The 14,550-nt window shown below is 50.6% G+C and overlaps 1 protein-coding gene across 1 annotated transcript; it reads right to left on the bottom strand.

Moving 5' to 3' along the window:
- Positions 1-217: 217 nt before the first annotated feature.
- Positions 218-13,878, bottom strand: ZBTB7C (zinc finger and BTB domain containing 7C). Its single transcript, XM_040090945.2, has 2 exons — positions 12,686-13,878; positions 218-6,806 (listed from the first exon to the last, which is right to left on the bottom strand). The coding sequence occupies exons 1-2, from the start codon at positions 13,864-13,866 to the stop codon at positions 6,170-6,172; spliced, it is 1,818 nt and encodes a 605-aa protein (XP_039946879.1). The 5' UTR covers positions 13,867-13,878; the 3' UTR covers positions 218-6,169.
- Between the last annotated feature and the right edge of the window lie 672 nt (positions 13,879-14,550).

The raw sequence follows: 14,550 nt of genomic DNA, 5'->3' as shown, positions 1-14,550 counted from the left end.
AATCTCAGCCCCTGCAGCCTCGCGGTGACAGCCCAGATGCCACCCCGGAGGGCCACCACAAAACGCTCCATCACCCCCGCCCGCCAGCATTTGGTCGCAGGATGATTTGCGCTGGAGGAGACCGCCGAGATCACCACGCCTGAGGCTGGAATCCGAATTCCCCAGCCCCCGAGCAGCGCTAAGGACACACGGCAGGCTCACTGCTTCAGGTAACAAGTTTATTTTCTCCAGGGGTGTAAGATGTGCAGCAGGTTAAGTGTACAGGACCGCCAAGAGGAGCCGCAACCAAACAAGAGACGGGAACAAAGAAACCTAAACAGTATCCTGCCCTACAGTAAATAGTGCAAGTCATGTAAAACATTGGTTCAACATAGGAAAACACGGGGGGGGGGAAGAAAAGGTATTTCCAAGCCACAGGTATTTTCTGTCCCTCTGCTGGAGATCCCAGAGGTGGGGCTGGGAGGTGGGATGGGGATGAGTTCGCTCGGGCTCAGACTATGCGGGGTGTATCTTCCACAAGAAGGGATTTTTCTCAGTTCTTCCCTTTTCGGTTTTGGCTTGGAAAGAAACAGGGGTGCACGCAGTCCGAGGTACCAAAAGGCAATGGCAGCTCTTAAAAACCCAGCCACGGGTGACCCGCTGCCGAGCACAGCATTTTCTTAAAACCGAGACAGATGGGGTCTTGCTTCAGGTATACTCTCTTACCTCAAAAGTTTCCTCTGCAACCACACAATATTCCAGCTTCAGGGCACCAAGACTGTAAATAAAGCACTAATCCCCTCCACAATGGATGGGAAAGGACGGGGAGCACTGCAGGTCCCAGGGAGCTGCAGGCAGAGCAGAGACTGGGCAGCATCTGCAGCCTCACTGGTGCTGCCAGGACTCCTGCTGACACATTCAAGTCTAAAACATTTTAAGCTATACTTTGCAAAATTACTCTTTTTTTTTTTCTTTTTCTTTTTCTTTTTCTTGCAGGTGACTGCCATATGGAAAAGCCTCTCGCTCCCTGAACTGCGGGCTCCTTCTCCCCTTCTTAAAACACAAGAAAAATTTTCTTTCTTTTTTTTTTTTTTTTTTCTGTTTGTAATTTCCTTCTGCACAACCACAGGAAGAGGCTCTTGCAATGCTCAGCAAAGGGTTTCGAGCCCAGGGAGGGGGTTTGCCCACCCAGCTCCCTGCCACTCGTGCCAGGAGATGCTCCTTTGGCAGCAACACCTGGTCCAAGCACCACCCCGGTGCTGTTCCCCTTCTGCAGCCTGGATGCTCCAGCAGATAACAGCAGCTGCTCAGGAGCAAGCATGTAGCCATATGTTGTTGCTAACAAGCATTTACTGAAGCTGGTTTCTTCACGTGATTCCCATGTGTCTGATTAATGCACAGCTCCTCCGAGCGATTTTTAGATTTTTTTTTTTTAATTTTTTTTTTCCCCCACCCTCCCCTTGCAAATCTATCTCTTCTTTTGTTGCTGCTGTTGTTGTTGTCATTCTGGCATTACAAGGAAACCACGATGTGAGCAAAAAATAGGGTTAAAAGCTACAACACGTGAAAAAAAAAAGAAGCTCTAAGTGTATTTAAATAGCTAAAAACTAATGCACACAATTTTCATTTTGTGGATTTTTTTTTCTTTTTTTTTCTTTTTTTTTTGTGCTCAGAAACAGAGAGTTTATGGGCTGACCCTGCCATGGTCCTGCTGGTCCAAGCACAGAGTAGCTGCTCAACAACTGACCACCTCCCCTGGGAGGGGGATTGGTATTTCTTTGCTCCCAAGTCACATTTCTGGACTCTGCCTGCAGATCTGGACCCCTGCCTGGACACATCTGATGCTCTGCAGCCCTTCTCCAAAGTGTAAAGGAAGGAAAACGACCTGTGGCTGTAAGAACTTGGGATGTTTTACTGGGATTGCAGCAGGCTGTAAAACCCATGAGCCTGAATCCTTGGTGCCCAGGCTTGGGAGGCTTGACATGGACCTTTATTTCCCACTGCATTCCCAGTTAAAGCAGACTGGGAAGAAATGAACCTGCCTGACCTGGGTCCCTGGGCTGTACCAGCTGGGCTGTACCAGCTGGGTCCAGGGACTGTCCCATGAGCTGAGCAGAGAGGAGGGGGCGGTGGTGGTGGGAACATCCCTCCCCGGGTCTGAGCTTATCTCAGTGAGCCATGGGAAAGCACAGCAGGCTGGTAGGTAGCAGAGAGGTGCCCAAAGGTGATTCATCCCAGCCCTGGGAGGTCCAGCGTAGGTGGGGTGAATCACCCTCCATCTGCACCTGCCTCTCTCCAGAGCCAGGACGGCTTCAGAGGAAGGCTGGAAAGCACGTGGCAGGTTGCAGGACAACACACAGGTGTCTCAACAGCCACAGGGTACCTGTTTACTTCCTTTCCAAATGGCTGAGCAGTGTGGGACAAGATCCGCCTGCTCCTACCCGGAGATTATCTTCCAGGCTTTTGCACCTCATTCAGAAAGAACAAAGGAATTCCGCAGTTTCTGAGCAGCCACATCAATTACAGGGCTCATGTTTGTGTAAGCTGTGTTCATATAATCACAGAATCATCAGAAGAGCTGAGTTTGAAGGGACCTTTAAGGGTCATCCAGTTCCACACCCTGCCATGGGCAGGGACACCTTCCACTATCCCAGGTTGCTCCAAGCCCTGTCCAGCCTGGCTTTGGACACTGCCAGGGATCACGGGGCAGCCACCACCTCTTTGGGCAACTTGTTTCCGTTGTTTTGGTGTCCTCATTGTAAAAAATTTCTTCCTTCTATCTAGACTGAATCTCCTCTCTTCTAGTTTAAAATACCTCTTGTTCTATCACAATAGGCCCTGCTCAAATGTTTGCCCCACCTTTCTTGCAAACTGCTTTTAGGCCCTGGCAGGGGCTCGGAGCTCTCCCTGGAGCCTTCTCTTGTGCAGCTGAGCAGCCCCAGCTGTGCCAGGCTGGCTCCAGAGCAGAGGGGCTCCAGCCCTGGCAGCATCTCCGTGGCCTCCTCTGCGCTGGCTGCAGCAGCTCCACGTCCTTGTGCTGCTGGAGGCAGGGCTGGAGCAGCTCTGCAGGTGGGCTCTCAGCTGAGCACAGGGGCACAGGGGCAGGATCCCCCCTGCCCTGCTGCCCACGCTGCCCCTGCTGCAGCCAGGCTGTAGGAGCCAGGGTGAGATGAACAAGAAGCCACCAGACCGTGCGCTGGGACAGAACTCGCGTCCCTCCAGCCCGAGGTTTGGTGCTCGTTACACCCGTCCTGGTTGGGAAACGGGAGCAGATCCCCAGGAAGGCACCTTCACACTCAGCTGGGCTCCCCTGTGGATACCTGTGGCCTGGACTCACCGCACAACATCAAAACGGGAAGAAACAAGGTTTTCTCTAACCACCCCTCTACACCCCCAAAACGTGATCACTGCCAGCGCTCAGCTCCCTCCAGCCCTACCCAACCCAGCGCCAACGCGGGAAAATCAACCTTAACTCCATGACTGTCATCAGCATCGCAACACCAACAGCCCCTCGGGCTGGAGCCCTTACCAGCTCAACGTTTAATTAATAAGTGATTATTCTGGGCTTTCCAAAAGGTGTCAGGCAAACATCCGCAGAGCCGAGGCCACACGGATGGCTGTGCTGGCAGCTCAGCGACTGTGGAGGCTTTGCCTTCTCACCATGGCCACAGGCAAGAGAATCAAGTCCTGCTAATAATTTAAAAGCATCAATTAATACAGTTTAATAAATACATAAAATGATCTAGTCTCTTTTTTTTTTTTTTCCATCCGCTTTTTAGCATCAATCAAAGTTAAGGGTGATTGTCCCGTGAGTAACTAAGGCAAATTTGTTTGTGTACTCTCTACTTTTTTGTTTTGATTTTTTTTTTCCATTGTTTTGTACATAAAGCAATCACATAAAAATAGTTATAAATAGAAAAATTGCAAAGGTTTATCCCCACTTAGACATATAGGAAAAAAAAAAAAAAAAAGAACCCAAGTGACCTAACAAACAAACCGAGACAGAAAAAACACCTTGCTTCAAGTCCTTGCAGATCATACAGTACTCAGCATCTTTGGATATATTTTACAATGACTCCAGATCGTAGACAAAAAAAAAAAAAAAAACACCTGAAGGAACCAACCATCTGCAAAACGTCACTTGTTTAAGAAGTTGTTGTGGATTAAAAAGAAAAAGTTTGATGCAGTTCTAAGAAGATTTCTTCTTCTTCTTACTTTCTTTTTCTTTTTTTCTTTTTTTTCCCCCTCTCCATTGACTTTTGTTGCACGTGGAGTCTTTATGGGTTTCTTTTCGGAGGAGCGAGCCGAGTGTTGGGCAGTTCCTTGGGACCATTCTGCTAAAGGGTGGTCTCAGAGCAGAAGGCCCTCACGCCCTCCTGGGGGCTGTGGAACCCCTGTCGACTCCCTGTGTCCCCCTCCTTGCCTCTGGTGGGCAGATTCTCATCCAGCCACCGCGTCACTGATGGAAAAAAACCAAAAACCTCATGAACCCGCGGTCCTCGCATTCCCTTCGATTTTGCTGACGTTGAGAGGTCGTAGTGAAAAGAGAAAATAGAGAGCCCTAATTCGTAACATTCACATTCCCGAGTGTTGGTTTCGTGTAAAACAACCGCTGCAACCCACCACAGCCGGTGGTGGAACCGGGGTCCCACCGTGTCTGCCTCCCAGGACTCATCCAGGAGGAGCCAGGGGAGGCAGATGTCCACCAAAGGCCTTGATCCTTCAGAGTAGCTCATGGATCTGGGGCTGAAGGAATTGGACAGGGTGCTTCCGGATGCTTTTTTTTTTTTTTTTTTTTCCTTTTTCTTTTTTTTTTTCTTCTGCCCCGAAAGAATTACCAGATGGGGTGGCCAAGATGGAGACTGGAGGGATGCTGGGGAGTCACCCCAAACCTGCTGGCCACCGTGGGTGACCTTCAGCTTGGAGCACCCCGTCACACATCACCACCTTCTCTTTTGAACCAACTACAGTGGCATTTCTACTTGCTTGCAAGTAGATGGTATCACCATCAAGAGGCCTTTAGTGAACTCCTTTCCCACAAAGATCCCTCGAGACAAGCAGCAGGGATGTTTGCGCACCCGATTTTTTTTTTCCCACCAGCACTGCAGACCTGGGGACATGTGAGCGTTTTGCAAATTTTTCTCATCACTATCGCATAGGAACTTGAGGGAATTAAGGGAAGAACCCCAGACATTTCAGACTGGTCAGCGGCAGCGAATTCTGACTCTTTGGTTTGAAATGACTTTTTCATTTCAAAATTCCCACTGGTTCATTTTTTCAAAGCAAGGGTTTAATAAAAGCTCAGTATCGAAACATTACTGATTCTTCCAAAACTTCTCCTTCACCTTTTCAAGCAACTGAAGTTAAAATACTCAAAATAGGCTTTGGTTCTCCTTTTGAAACTTTGAAATAGCTAAAGAACCAAAATAAGTAAAATCCCCCTTTTCCACCCAGCTTTGCGCTAGGTGGTCTATCTCCGTTTTTTTTTTTTTTTTTTTCTTTTTTTTTTTTTTTTTTTTTTTTAGGTCCCAACTCATGCTGCAGATCAGGGCTCTCAGCAGCCCTAAAAATCTGATATACTGCTGAGAAAAGCAGTGGCCAGGATCCTCCCTCTCTCCCTCTCCCAGCAAGGCTGCTAGATGTCCCCTTTCTCCCCAAATATTTGTTGCCAGACGTGGGAATTAATTAAGAAGAAAAGAAAACAGAAAACAGAAAGGAAACAGAAAAGTCCTTTTGACCAAAAGGGCCAAGGAATGCAACATAACAAACCCAAGTCTGGACGGCTTGTCAGTGTCCAGTGAGCTCCGCGCATGGGAAAACCGGGAACATTTCCCACAGAAAAGCCATCTCGCGGTGATGGCCGAGCCCTGGACTAAGGCAAGTGAAGTTTTCGGGGGTGTTGAAGAGAGCAGCAGTCCCGGCCCTTCCCAGATGGAGCCATGAGCGGTGAGATGGGACAGCGAGCGGCCGATGGCCCCAAAACCAAGTGCGGAGTCTAAAGTGCCGGTGGCCACGGGGCACAGCGCCTGCCCATCCCCTGCCCTGCCCCAAGCCCCAAGGCAGGCCACGGCAGGGAGAGGACGAAGAGCTTCCCGGGAACCTGATGATGCAGAAGGGCAGGAGGGAGCCCCAGGGGAGCGGGCTGCCTTGCTGGGACGGGAGCAGACGCATGGTGGGACCGGGCGCGGGTTTAGTTGCTGGCCTCCGAGATGGGAGCCACGTGGCCGAGGCCCGCCAAGCCACTGAAGCCCGTGCTCCAAGGGTCAGGGAGAGGGAAGAAGGGCTGGGCAGCGAGGCTTTCGTTGTGGCCCAGGGCGAAGGCGAAGATGCCCGCGTTCCTCTCCATGTCCATCTGCGCCCGGCTGAAGAGCTTCATCTGCGTCTCTTCGATTTGGCTCTCCAGCTCCTGCAGGCTGAAGGGCGCCTTGGCCCCGCCCAGGAAGTGTTTGGGGCTGGGGCCGGGAAGGCACATGGCCGCGCTGCCGAGGTGGGAGCTCATCTCCTCCAGCGTGGGCGGCATCACGAAGCCGTTCTCCACGGGCGGGCCGCCGGGGGCGAAGAGCAGGCCGGCCGCCCGCCACGCCGCCGGCTTGCGGCCGCGCCGGGGCCGCGCGATGCGGCAGCTCTGGCGCTTGATGTGGCGGTGCAGGTGGTCGGAGCGGGTGAAGCTCTTGTAGCAGAACTCGCACTGGTAGGGCCGGATGCCCGTGTGGATGCGCATGTGGTTCTTCAGGTCGTAGTTGTGCACGAACTTGGCGTTGCAGTGGATGCAGAGGTACGGCCGCTCCCCCGTGTGCTTCCGCATGTGGATTTTGAGCTTGTCCTGCCTGCAAAAGAGAAGGGGGCTCGGTCAGGCGGTGCGGGCTGGGAAGGGGTGTGGTTGGGATTGCTCTTTTTGGGGCGGCCTGTTGGATTACGCCCTTTTTTTCCTGACCCGGAGAGCTGAGGGGTAACTGAGAGGCGTTTTAAAAAACTTGGATTCCGTTTTCAGTCTCACGTGAGGGGTGAGACTGTACGGGTGTTACAATTCACGCCGTCACAATCAGGAGCCAAACTATTTCCTAATTACAATATATTATGAGTGTTTTTTGGCCTATCAGCTTTTTGCTACACAACGCTGCTAATGCCTTAAAACCAATCATCTGAAATTACCCCTGGTGGGTCCTGCTACAATGCATCTTTCATAGCTTTTTTTCACCAAAGTATCTAGTCTTATTTGCAAGGCCATCCTTCGAAACTTGTTTCTAGTTCCATTTCTCCCTCAACCATGTCTCTGTCCTATTCCACGGCGCTTCTACGTCAGCATTTTCTATCTCAAATTTTGCACACAGACGCATGCTACGTGAGCCTTCTGTCAAGCTTTGAGATTTCTCCTCAAATCCATTTCCCACGGTTGCCTCCCTGATGGGGATCGGGGGACGAGACAGTGGGAAGGTGGGGAGCTCATCCTGGGGCCTCTCCCAAAAGTGTGGATGGTCTTGAAGGCTGATGCTTGCCTTCTCCTCTTTCCTGGGCGCTAAAACATCACACACACAGGGGCCTCAATGTCCGGAGTTTGCAGCCCATCCCAGAGAGCTCAAAACAGCTTAAATTGGAGGGAAAAAGAAAATAAAAATCCCTGGAATAAACCCCAAAAAGACAGAATCATTAAGGCTGGAGAAGACCTAAGATCATCAAGTCCAACCATTACCCCAGCCAAGGCCACCACTGAGCCATGTCCCCAGGTGCCACATCCAGATGGCTTTTAAATCCCTCCAGGGATGGGGATTCCACTAGTGCCTTGGGCAGCCTGTGCCAGGGCTGGACAGCCCTTTCAGGGAAGAAATTTTTCCTGGTTTTCCAAGCTCAGCTTTCTCTGGCACAACTTGAGGCCGTTCCCTCTTGTTCTGTTCCTGGTTTCCTGGGAGAAGAGCCTGACCTCCTTCCACACATTTGTAAAGAGCAAGATTCTAAATATGAGAATGTATCTACATATAGGTAAATCTGGGATCATTAAATAAATAAAGAAGGAAATTAGTTGGGATTCAAGAGCCTGGCAATGTGGGACAACACCGCTTAAATTCAGCCCCTCTTTGGAGCCGATTTCCCTCTCCTTTTATTCTTGCACTGACCACATGGTGTCTCAGGAGCTTTCTTTTGGAGCAGGAGCATCACAGAGAGCGATGCTGCCAGAGCTGCAGCACCCCGGCACTCTGTCCTTCCCTGCCAGGGTCTCCAAGGCCAGCACACATCCAGCCTCCCACACAGTTTGGAATTTTTTTTAAATCCAGCCATGGAATAGCTTAATATCCATCCCAATGGCACTTATTTACGAAGATTTATGTATGTGGGGTTTTTTAAGGGGAACATCTAAAAGAAAGATTATTTTTCCCATACTGGCAATCCAATCACTACTTTTCCCCCCAATAAATAAATGTTTCCTTCTGCAGCCAAAAAAGGGAGAAAAAACCCCAAAATCACAGCTGAAGTGTATGATTATAAAAAGTGAAGCTGATGATGGCTCAACTGAGCTGAACACTGCTTCCTAGGTTGCACCAGTGGAGTTAAAGTTAAGAGCAGAGTGGGAAAATTCACAAAGTATTTCAGTACAAACCCTCCAACATGCTAGTGTTGAGGCTAAAAATATGTAGAACATGTGGAGTAATGTCATTATTAGATACAAAATATGTGTTATGTATTACAGATAGGCCATATAAAACTATATATTTTCATATAAACAGTAAAGAATATACAATTCATTATTGTCTTAAATTGTAATTATATTATAAATCGCAATGATTCGATTTATATAACATAAAAACCACACCAAAAATCTGTTTCTTCTGGCAGGTCAAGCCCTCAAAAACTTGCAAGGTGCTGCCACTGAGTTGGTTTTTGCCACCCAGCATATCGAAACAGTTTTTGGTGACACGCCCAGCGGCACAGAGGTGAGGAATACAGCCCTGGGCTGGGCATCCCTGCACACCAGTCCCTCAGGATCAAGGACGCAAAGGAGCATCCCTAGCAGGAGAGTCACTTCTTCACCAGATGGTGCTTTATTGCTTTTGGGAGGCTGATCCCAGCCTGGTCCTGCACCCACAAGATTTCTGAGGGGGACGTGAAAAAAGGCATTTCTCAGCCCCTGTGCCGAGCTCAGGGCAACTTCCCAGTCGGGCATTTTTAAAGCTGGTGTCACCCCAAGGTTTTCAGAAGGGTGCATTTCCTCTGGAAGGGCCAGGATCAGTGCTCAGCAGCGGACAAAGCAGCAGCAGCAGGGAGAATTCACCCCGAACGGAGAATCACAGGCGAAGGGATGGACGCGGGGGCTCGTACTGCAAAGCAGGGGGAAACGTTAATAAAAAGCAGAGCTGCCGACCCCACCTATAATTTAATTTAAACCTCCGTATGTAATGTTTAACCCAAGCAGGATCGCTTTTCCTAATAAACACGCTGCGTGCCAGGACTGTATAATGTAAATACAGGCAAAGCTCTTTCCAGGCTATTACCCATCTCCGGCAGCAGACGGGGAGAAACCCAATCCTCCCTGCCCTGCCCCGACAGCATCTCCGGGGAATGCAGGGGAGGTTTGTGGCTCCACCTGGAGCCGCTCAGAGGCTGGGGAGGGTGAGGTGCTCTGTGGTGAAGCACTCCAGGAGGGATGTGGCACAGGGAACAGAGCTGGGAGCTGGGCTGGAGGCTCGCTCCGACAGAGACCCACGCTCCGTGTGTGTGAATAACCTTAATGCAATTGCATTAGGAGAGCGATTAGGGCTCTGCGAGCTGTCACAACACAAATAATAGGAACAAATAACGTTAACCTTTCCAGCCGGAACAGTATCTCCTTGAGCACTCTGGGGTTGTCTTGGTGGAAAAGCTGAAATATTTGCAGCTTTCTGCGGCGTTCTAGCAGGGTGGAACGGCAGACTAGAAGCTGAGCAGCCTTTGTTTAAGGAAAAAATAATTAATGAGCCATTAAATGAAGTCCTTCTTCCTGCGATCAGATGTCCGCGGGCAGCAGGAGCGGCGGATCCAGGCGCACGGAGGGTCCTTGCCAGGGGATGCGAGATCCCACTGGTGTGGAGGGGAAGGGATCTGCTGGGGAGGTCGGGGCACTCCTCACCCTGGAAGAATTATCTTCTCCATCTCCCCAGTAGATTTTCTCCTCCACAGTTCCTTAAATGCAGAAATCATGCAAAGGACCGATTCATACCGAAATTCCGTCTGGGAACCTCTGCTTCCCGGCACCCTCACTCCCAGGGGATCCCAGAAGGGACCATCTGAGCTTTCAGATCCCCAGTGAAGGCACCGTGGGTGCCAGCCCAGTGCTTTCAGAAAGCGTGGGATTCCCCACCGCCCCCGGGAGCAAAACACATAATGCAAGAGGCAGCACTCAGGAAATCCCAGTAGAAATCTCCTTCTGCATCTCAATCACTCTGCTTTGCTTGAAAATACGGTTTTTCCTAAAAGAGACCTCTCACGCCAGAGTAATAATGAAAACAGCTAAGAAAACCCCACCCCAAACAAAACCAGTTAGCTGCACGCCTTTCAGAATCCTTCCAAACACATTTAAAAACAAATCAGCATTTTAAGATATCCACTTTGCTCAGGGTGTTAAAGAAGGAAAAGACCCTCCAGCACCCACCTCTTGCACGGGGTGACCCACAAGACCAGTTTTCATCAGTGGCGTTGGGGGTCTGCACTGTTGGATGAGTCCCAGTTTTCTGATTTTTTTTTTTTTTCCCTGAAGTCCCCCTGCCCCTGTGCCCTGTATTTAGAAGCTGCTGAGCACATGGGGGATGTCGAAACTATCATGTTTTAATCCTGCACTAGTAATGGGTCATGCTAGACCAGCTCTGTGTGGAGTTTTTAACCTCCCCCAACGCCGATATAACCTGTCTGGACTAGGCATCTCTCTCCGTGCCTCAGTTTCCCCAGACTAAGCAAACAGTGCTGCCCTTGCCTGTGAAGGACTTTGGGAGCTCTCTGGGAGGGCTTAGCTCTGTTATCCCCATTACAGGAAAGGTGTCAGTGATAGATCTATCCAGGCCATTTCCTCATCAGCAATTAGCACAAGAGAGCGACAGGGACCACAGGATGGGGCTGGCCGGGCTCTCCCTCCTGCCCGAGATGCCACCACGCTCACAGGGCTGAGACAACAGCCCCTCGCTAGCCTGAAGAGGCAGCAGGAGCCAGATCCAAATTCCTGCAGGCAGGAATTATCACCATGCAGTGGCCTTTCCCCTGCAAATACCAGGGTGAGCTGGCTCACGTCGCACATGCCCGCCCGAGGCACGATGCTCCCCGCATTATAATACGGTGTCTGCTGCGTTAATGGAAGGGAGCATGGAAATTTATTTTCAGGTCAAATTCTCGTCATCTGCATATCTTCCATTGGAATATTATCACAGGGAAAGGAGAAGAAAAGACAGGCTGAATGCAGGAGCACCCCAGGTGTCCGGCCATTGTCAGGAGCTCGCCTCTGCCTACTGTGCCGATTATTTTCCTCTGGTTTTCTCCCCCCAGCTTAATAGGGCTCTCTCTCCCTCTCACATGCAGCCAGGAGCTGAAATACCATGCTCTTGTCAGAAAGCTTTATTATTATGGTAAAGATTGTTCTCATTAGATATTAATTATACTCAGCAAGAGCAGATCCAGGAATCTATTTGTCTCTGCTCACCGATTAAATTTGCCCAGCTTTGCAGAGCACGGTTTCAGGCTGGAACATTAGATTTGCACAGCTAAATACAACTTGGCATGAGAAGTTGCAGCTGCCCCATCTCTGGAAGTGTCCCAGGCCAGGCTGGGCAGTGCGTGGAGCAACCTGGGATAGTGGAATGCATCCCTGCCCATGGCAGGGGATGGAACTGGGTGAACTCTAAAGTCATTTCCAACCCAAACCATTCCATGGTTCTGTGAGTCCAACTGTTCCCTCAGCACGGCCAAGTCCACCAAACCATGTCCCCAAGTATCACATCTACACATCTTTTAAATCCCTCCAGAAGTGGGGACTCCTCCAGTGCCCTGGACAGACTGTTATAGAGTGCTTCACACAAAGAAATTGTTCCTAACATCTAATCTAAACCTCCCCTGGTGAAGCCTGAGGCTGTTTCCCCTTGTCCTGTCATTTGTTACTTTGGGGAAGAGACCAAGACCCCAACTGCACTACCAACACGTAATAATTAGGGTCACTCTGGCCCCAGAAAGCCCAGATACCGTCATGTCCAAACGTGCAACTTGGCTGTGGTCTACGCTGCTGCCAAAATGTGCAAACCCAAACTAATTACATCCTGTGGATAAATGGCCCTCCCAGCTCAATGCGTCTCTCAGCACATTAGAGATGAAGGCTCCTTGGCTGCTTGACCATCTGTTTTCCAGCTCACTCTGGTCCCACTGTGGTGAGCTATGGTGGGGTTGAAAATATCCTGTTGCTTATTTAAGCTTTTGTCCAGCGAGGGGATGGATCCAGTGAGCTGTGGATGTCACCCACAACCCACAAAAATCAGTAGGTTCTTTTCCTTCCTCCACCCTCCCTTCCTCCCTTTTTTTTTTTTTCCGAAGGGATAGAGATCGTGCCCTGCTTTCTTCCCTACTTTTATTCTGGGAAAGAAAAAATGAACTCTGATGAGCTTTCTCTGATGAGCAGCTGAGAAATCAGTCACAGGTTACGATGTGGCCCCTCCAGCCACCACCCCACTCCCCAGACACGGCAGAGGTGACCAACACACACCTGGTAAAGCGAACTTCACAGATATTGCACATATAGGGCTTCTCCCCCGTGTGGGTCCTCATGTGCCTGGGCAGCTTGCCGGCTCCCATGATGACTTTGTTACAGATGGGACACTGCTGGGATGCCTTGGGCTTTATTTTCCTCTCTTCCTCCAGGGGCCACGGGGGAAAAACTCCTCCGAACTGGGTAGCGCTTAAGAAATTGAGATAAGCGCTATAGTCAGTCTCTGCCTTAATGTGCCCTAAGGGAGCTGCTGGGGTGTTGGCAAACATGTCCTTGAAGAAGTCATTAGGGAAAGGAGGTGGAGGCACGTCTTCCCTCTCCTCCTCTTCCTTGATCTTCCTCTTTTTGATCACCAGATCCAACGGGCCATTGTCTACTTGTGGCTCCTCAAGCTGGGAGAAGGAGTTGAAGTCGCCGTTCCACAGATGAGGGAAGAAGCTGGGGGCGAAAGGAGACAGAGCTGGCCTCCTCTCTGGGATGTTTGCCTTAGGGTACAAGTTTTCACTCAGCAAGGACTCTATGGAGAAGTCTCGTATCATGCCCAAGTGTCCAGAGGAGTTACTGGCTGGGAAGTGATTTGGAAAATCTTTAGGCGCTTCTGTATAAGCTTCTTCGGTAAGATCGGACTCAGAAGGGCTTTGGTGGCAGCTTACTTCTTGCACGTCAGCTAGGTTCTCCTGATTGACAAAATCTTCCACTTCCTCCTCCTCCTCCTCTTCCTCCTCGTCTTCATCTTCGTCTTCGTCGTCATCGTCGTCCTCTTTGTCATCTTCCTCCTCGGCCTCCCTGTCGGGCTCCATGATTTCAAGGCATACGTTGATGATGCTCTGGATCTCCAGCATCTTGGCGGCGCTGAGGATGTGCTTGACGTTTGAGGTGGTGATGGTGAGGGTTGAGGTGTAGGCGAACTCGAGGATGGCAGAAAGTGCTTCAGGCTTGACAAAGTCAATCTCGTAAACATAGGGCTGGTCTGTTAAAGTGCCGGTAGTGAAGAGTTTTTTGAAGTACTTGCTGCAGGCGGCCAGGACGGAGCGGTGGGTGCGGTACTCCTGGTCCTGGACGATGAGGATGACATCGCACAGGAGCCCATCGTGCCGCTGCTCGTTCAAACCGCACAGGACCTCGCTGCTGTGGTTCGGGAATGGGATCCCGATAAGATCTTCAATGCCATTGGCCATATTCTCATTTAGTGCCCTAGGACAAAGCACAGACAGCAGAGCGTTAGCAGGGGAGCCGCAGCCGATTACGCCGGAAGGACGGATGCTGCCTTCTCCCAGGGTTCTTCTCTCCTCCACCTCACCTGCCATCACCTCCTGCTTGCACTGTCTCAGTGCACCTCTAGGCCACCTTCAGCTCCTTCCAGATCCTCTGTGACCGAACCTCTGCCTCCCCCCCATCTCTTCATCTCCTTCTCTGTCCTCATCTTTCTTGATTCCCACAGCGTTCACCTTTTCACAATCACCCTCTTCTCTTTCACACCCCTCCCTCAGGAACTTTGTGCAATGACTCCTTCCCCATCACACTCCTTCTACATCCTCCTGGAGCCAGCACTGTTCCAGGCACATGTGGGATTTGCCCTGCCAGGAGCTGCGTGGGGAAAGTGTGATGCTGTATTGCTTCACCCTGCCAAGAGCCAGCACCTACACTGCTCGAACAAGATGAGCCAGGGAGTGCCCATCTCATCTGCGTGATTGTTTTTGGGGCTGGTACAACTGGACATCCCAGACAGGAGGGCCCCGGCTTCCTGCTGCAGCAGGAGAGCGATCCTTACGGATCTTCAGTTCTGCTGCCTCACTCCTGGAAGCTGTGACACGTCACCTCACGTGGGGACAAGCCACGTAGGAATGTCTTCCTGAGGGACC

Source organism: Hirundo rustica, chromosome Z, assembly GCF_015227805.2.
Source record: "Hirundo rustica isolate bHirRus1 chromosome Z, bHirRus1.pri.v3, whole genome shotgun sequence".
Lineage (NCBI taxonomy): Eukaryota > Metazoa > Chordata > Aves > Passeriformes > Hirundinidae > Hirundo > Hirundo rustica.
The sequence above is the reverse complement of the archived record's forward strand: the minus strand, read 5'-3'. Positions and strand labels throughout refer to the sequence as shown.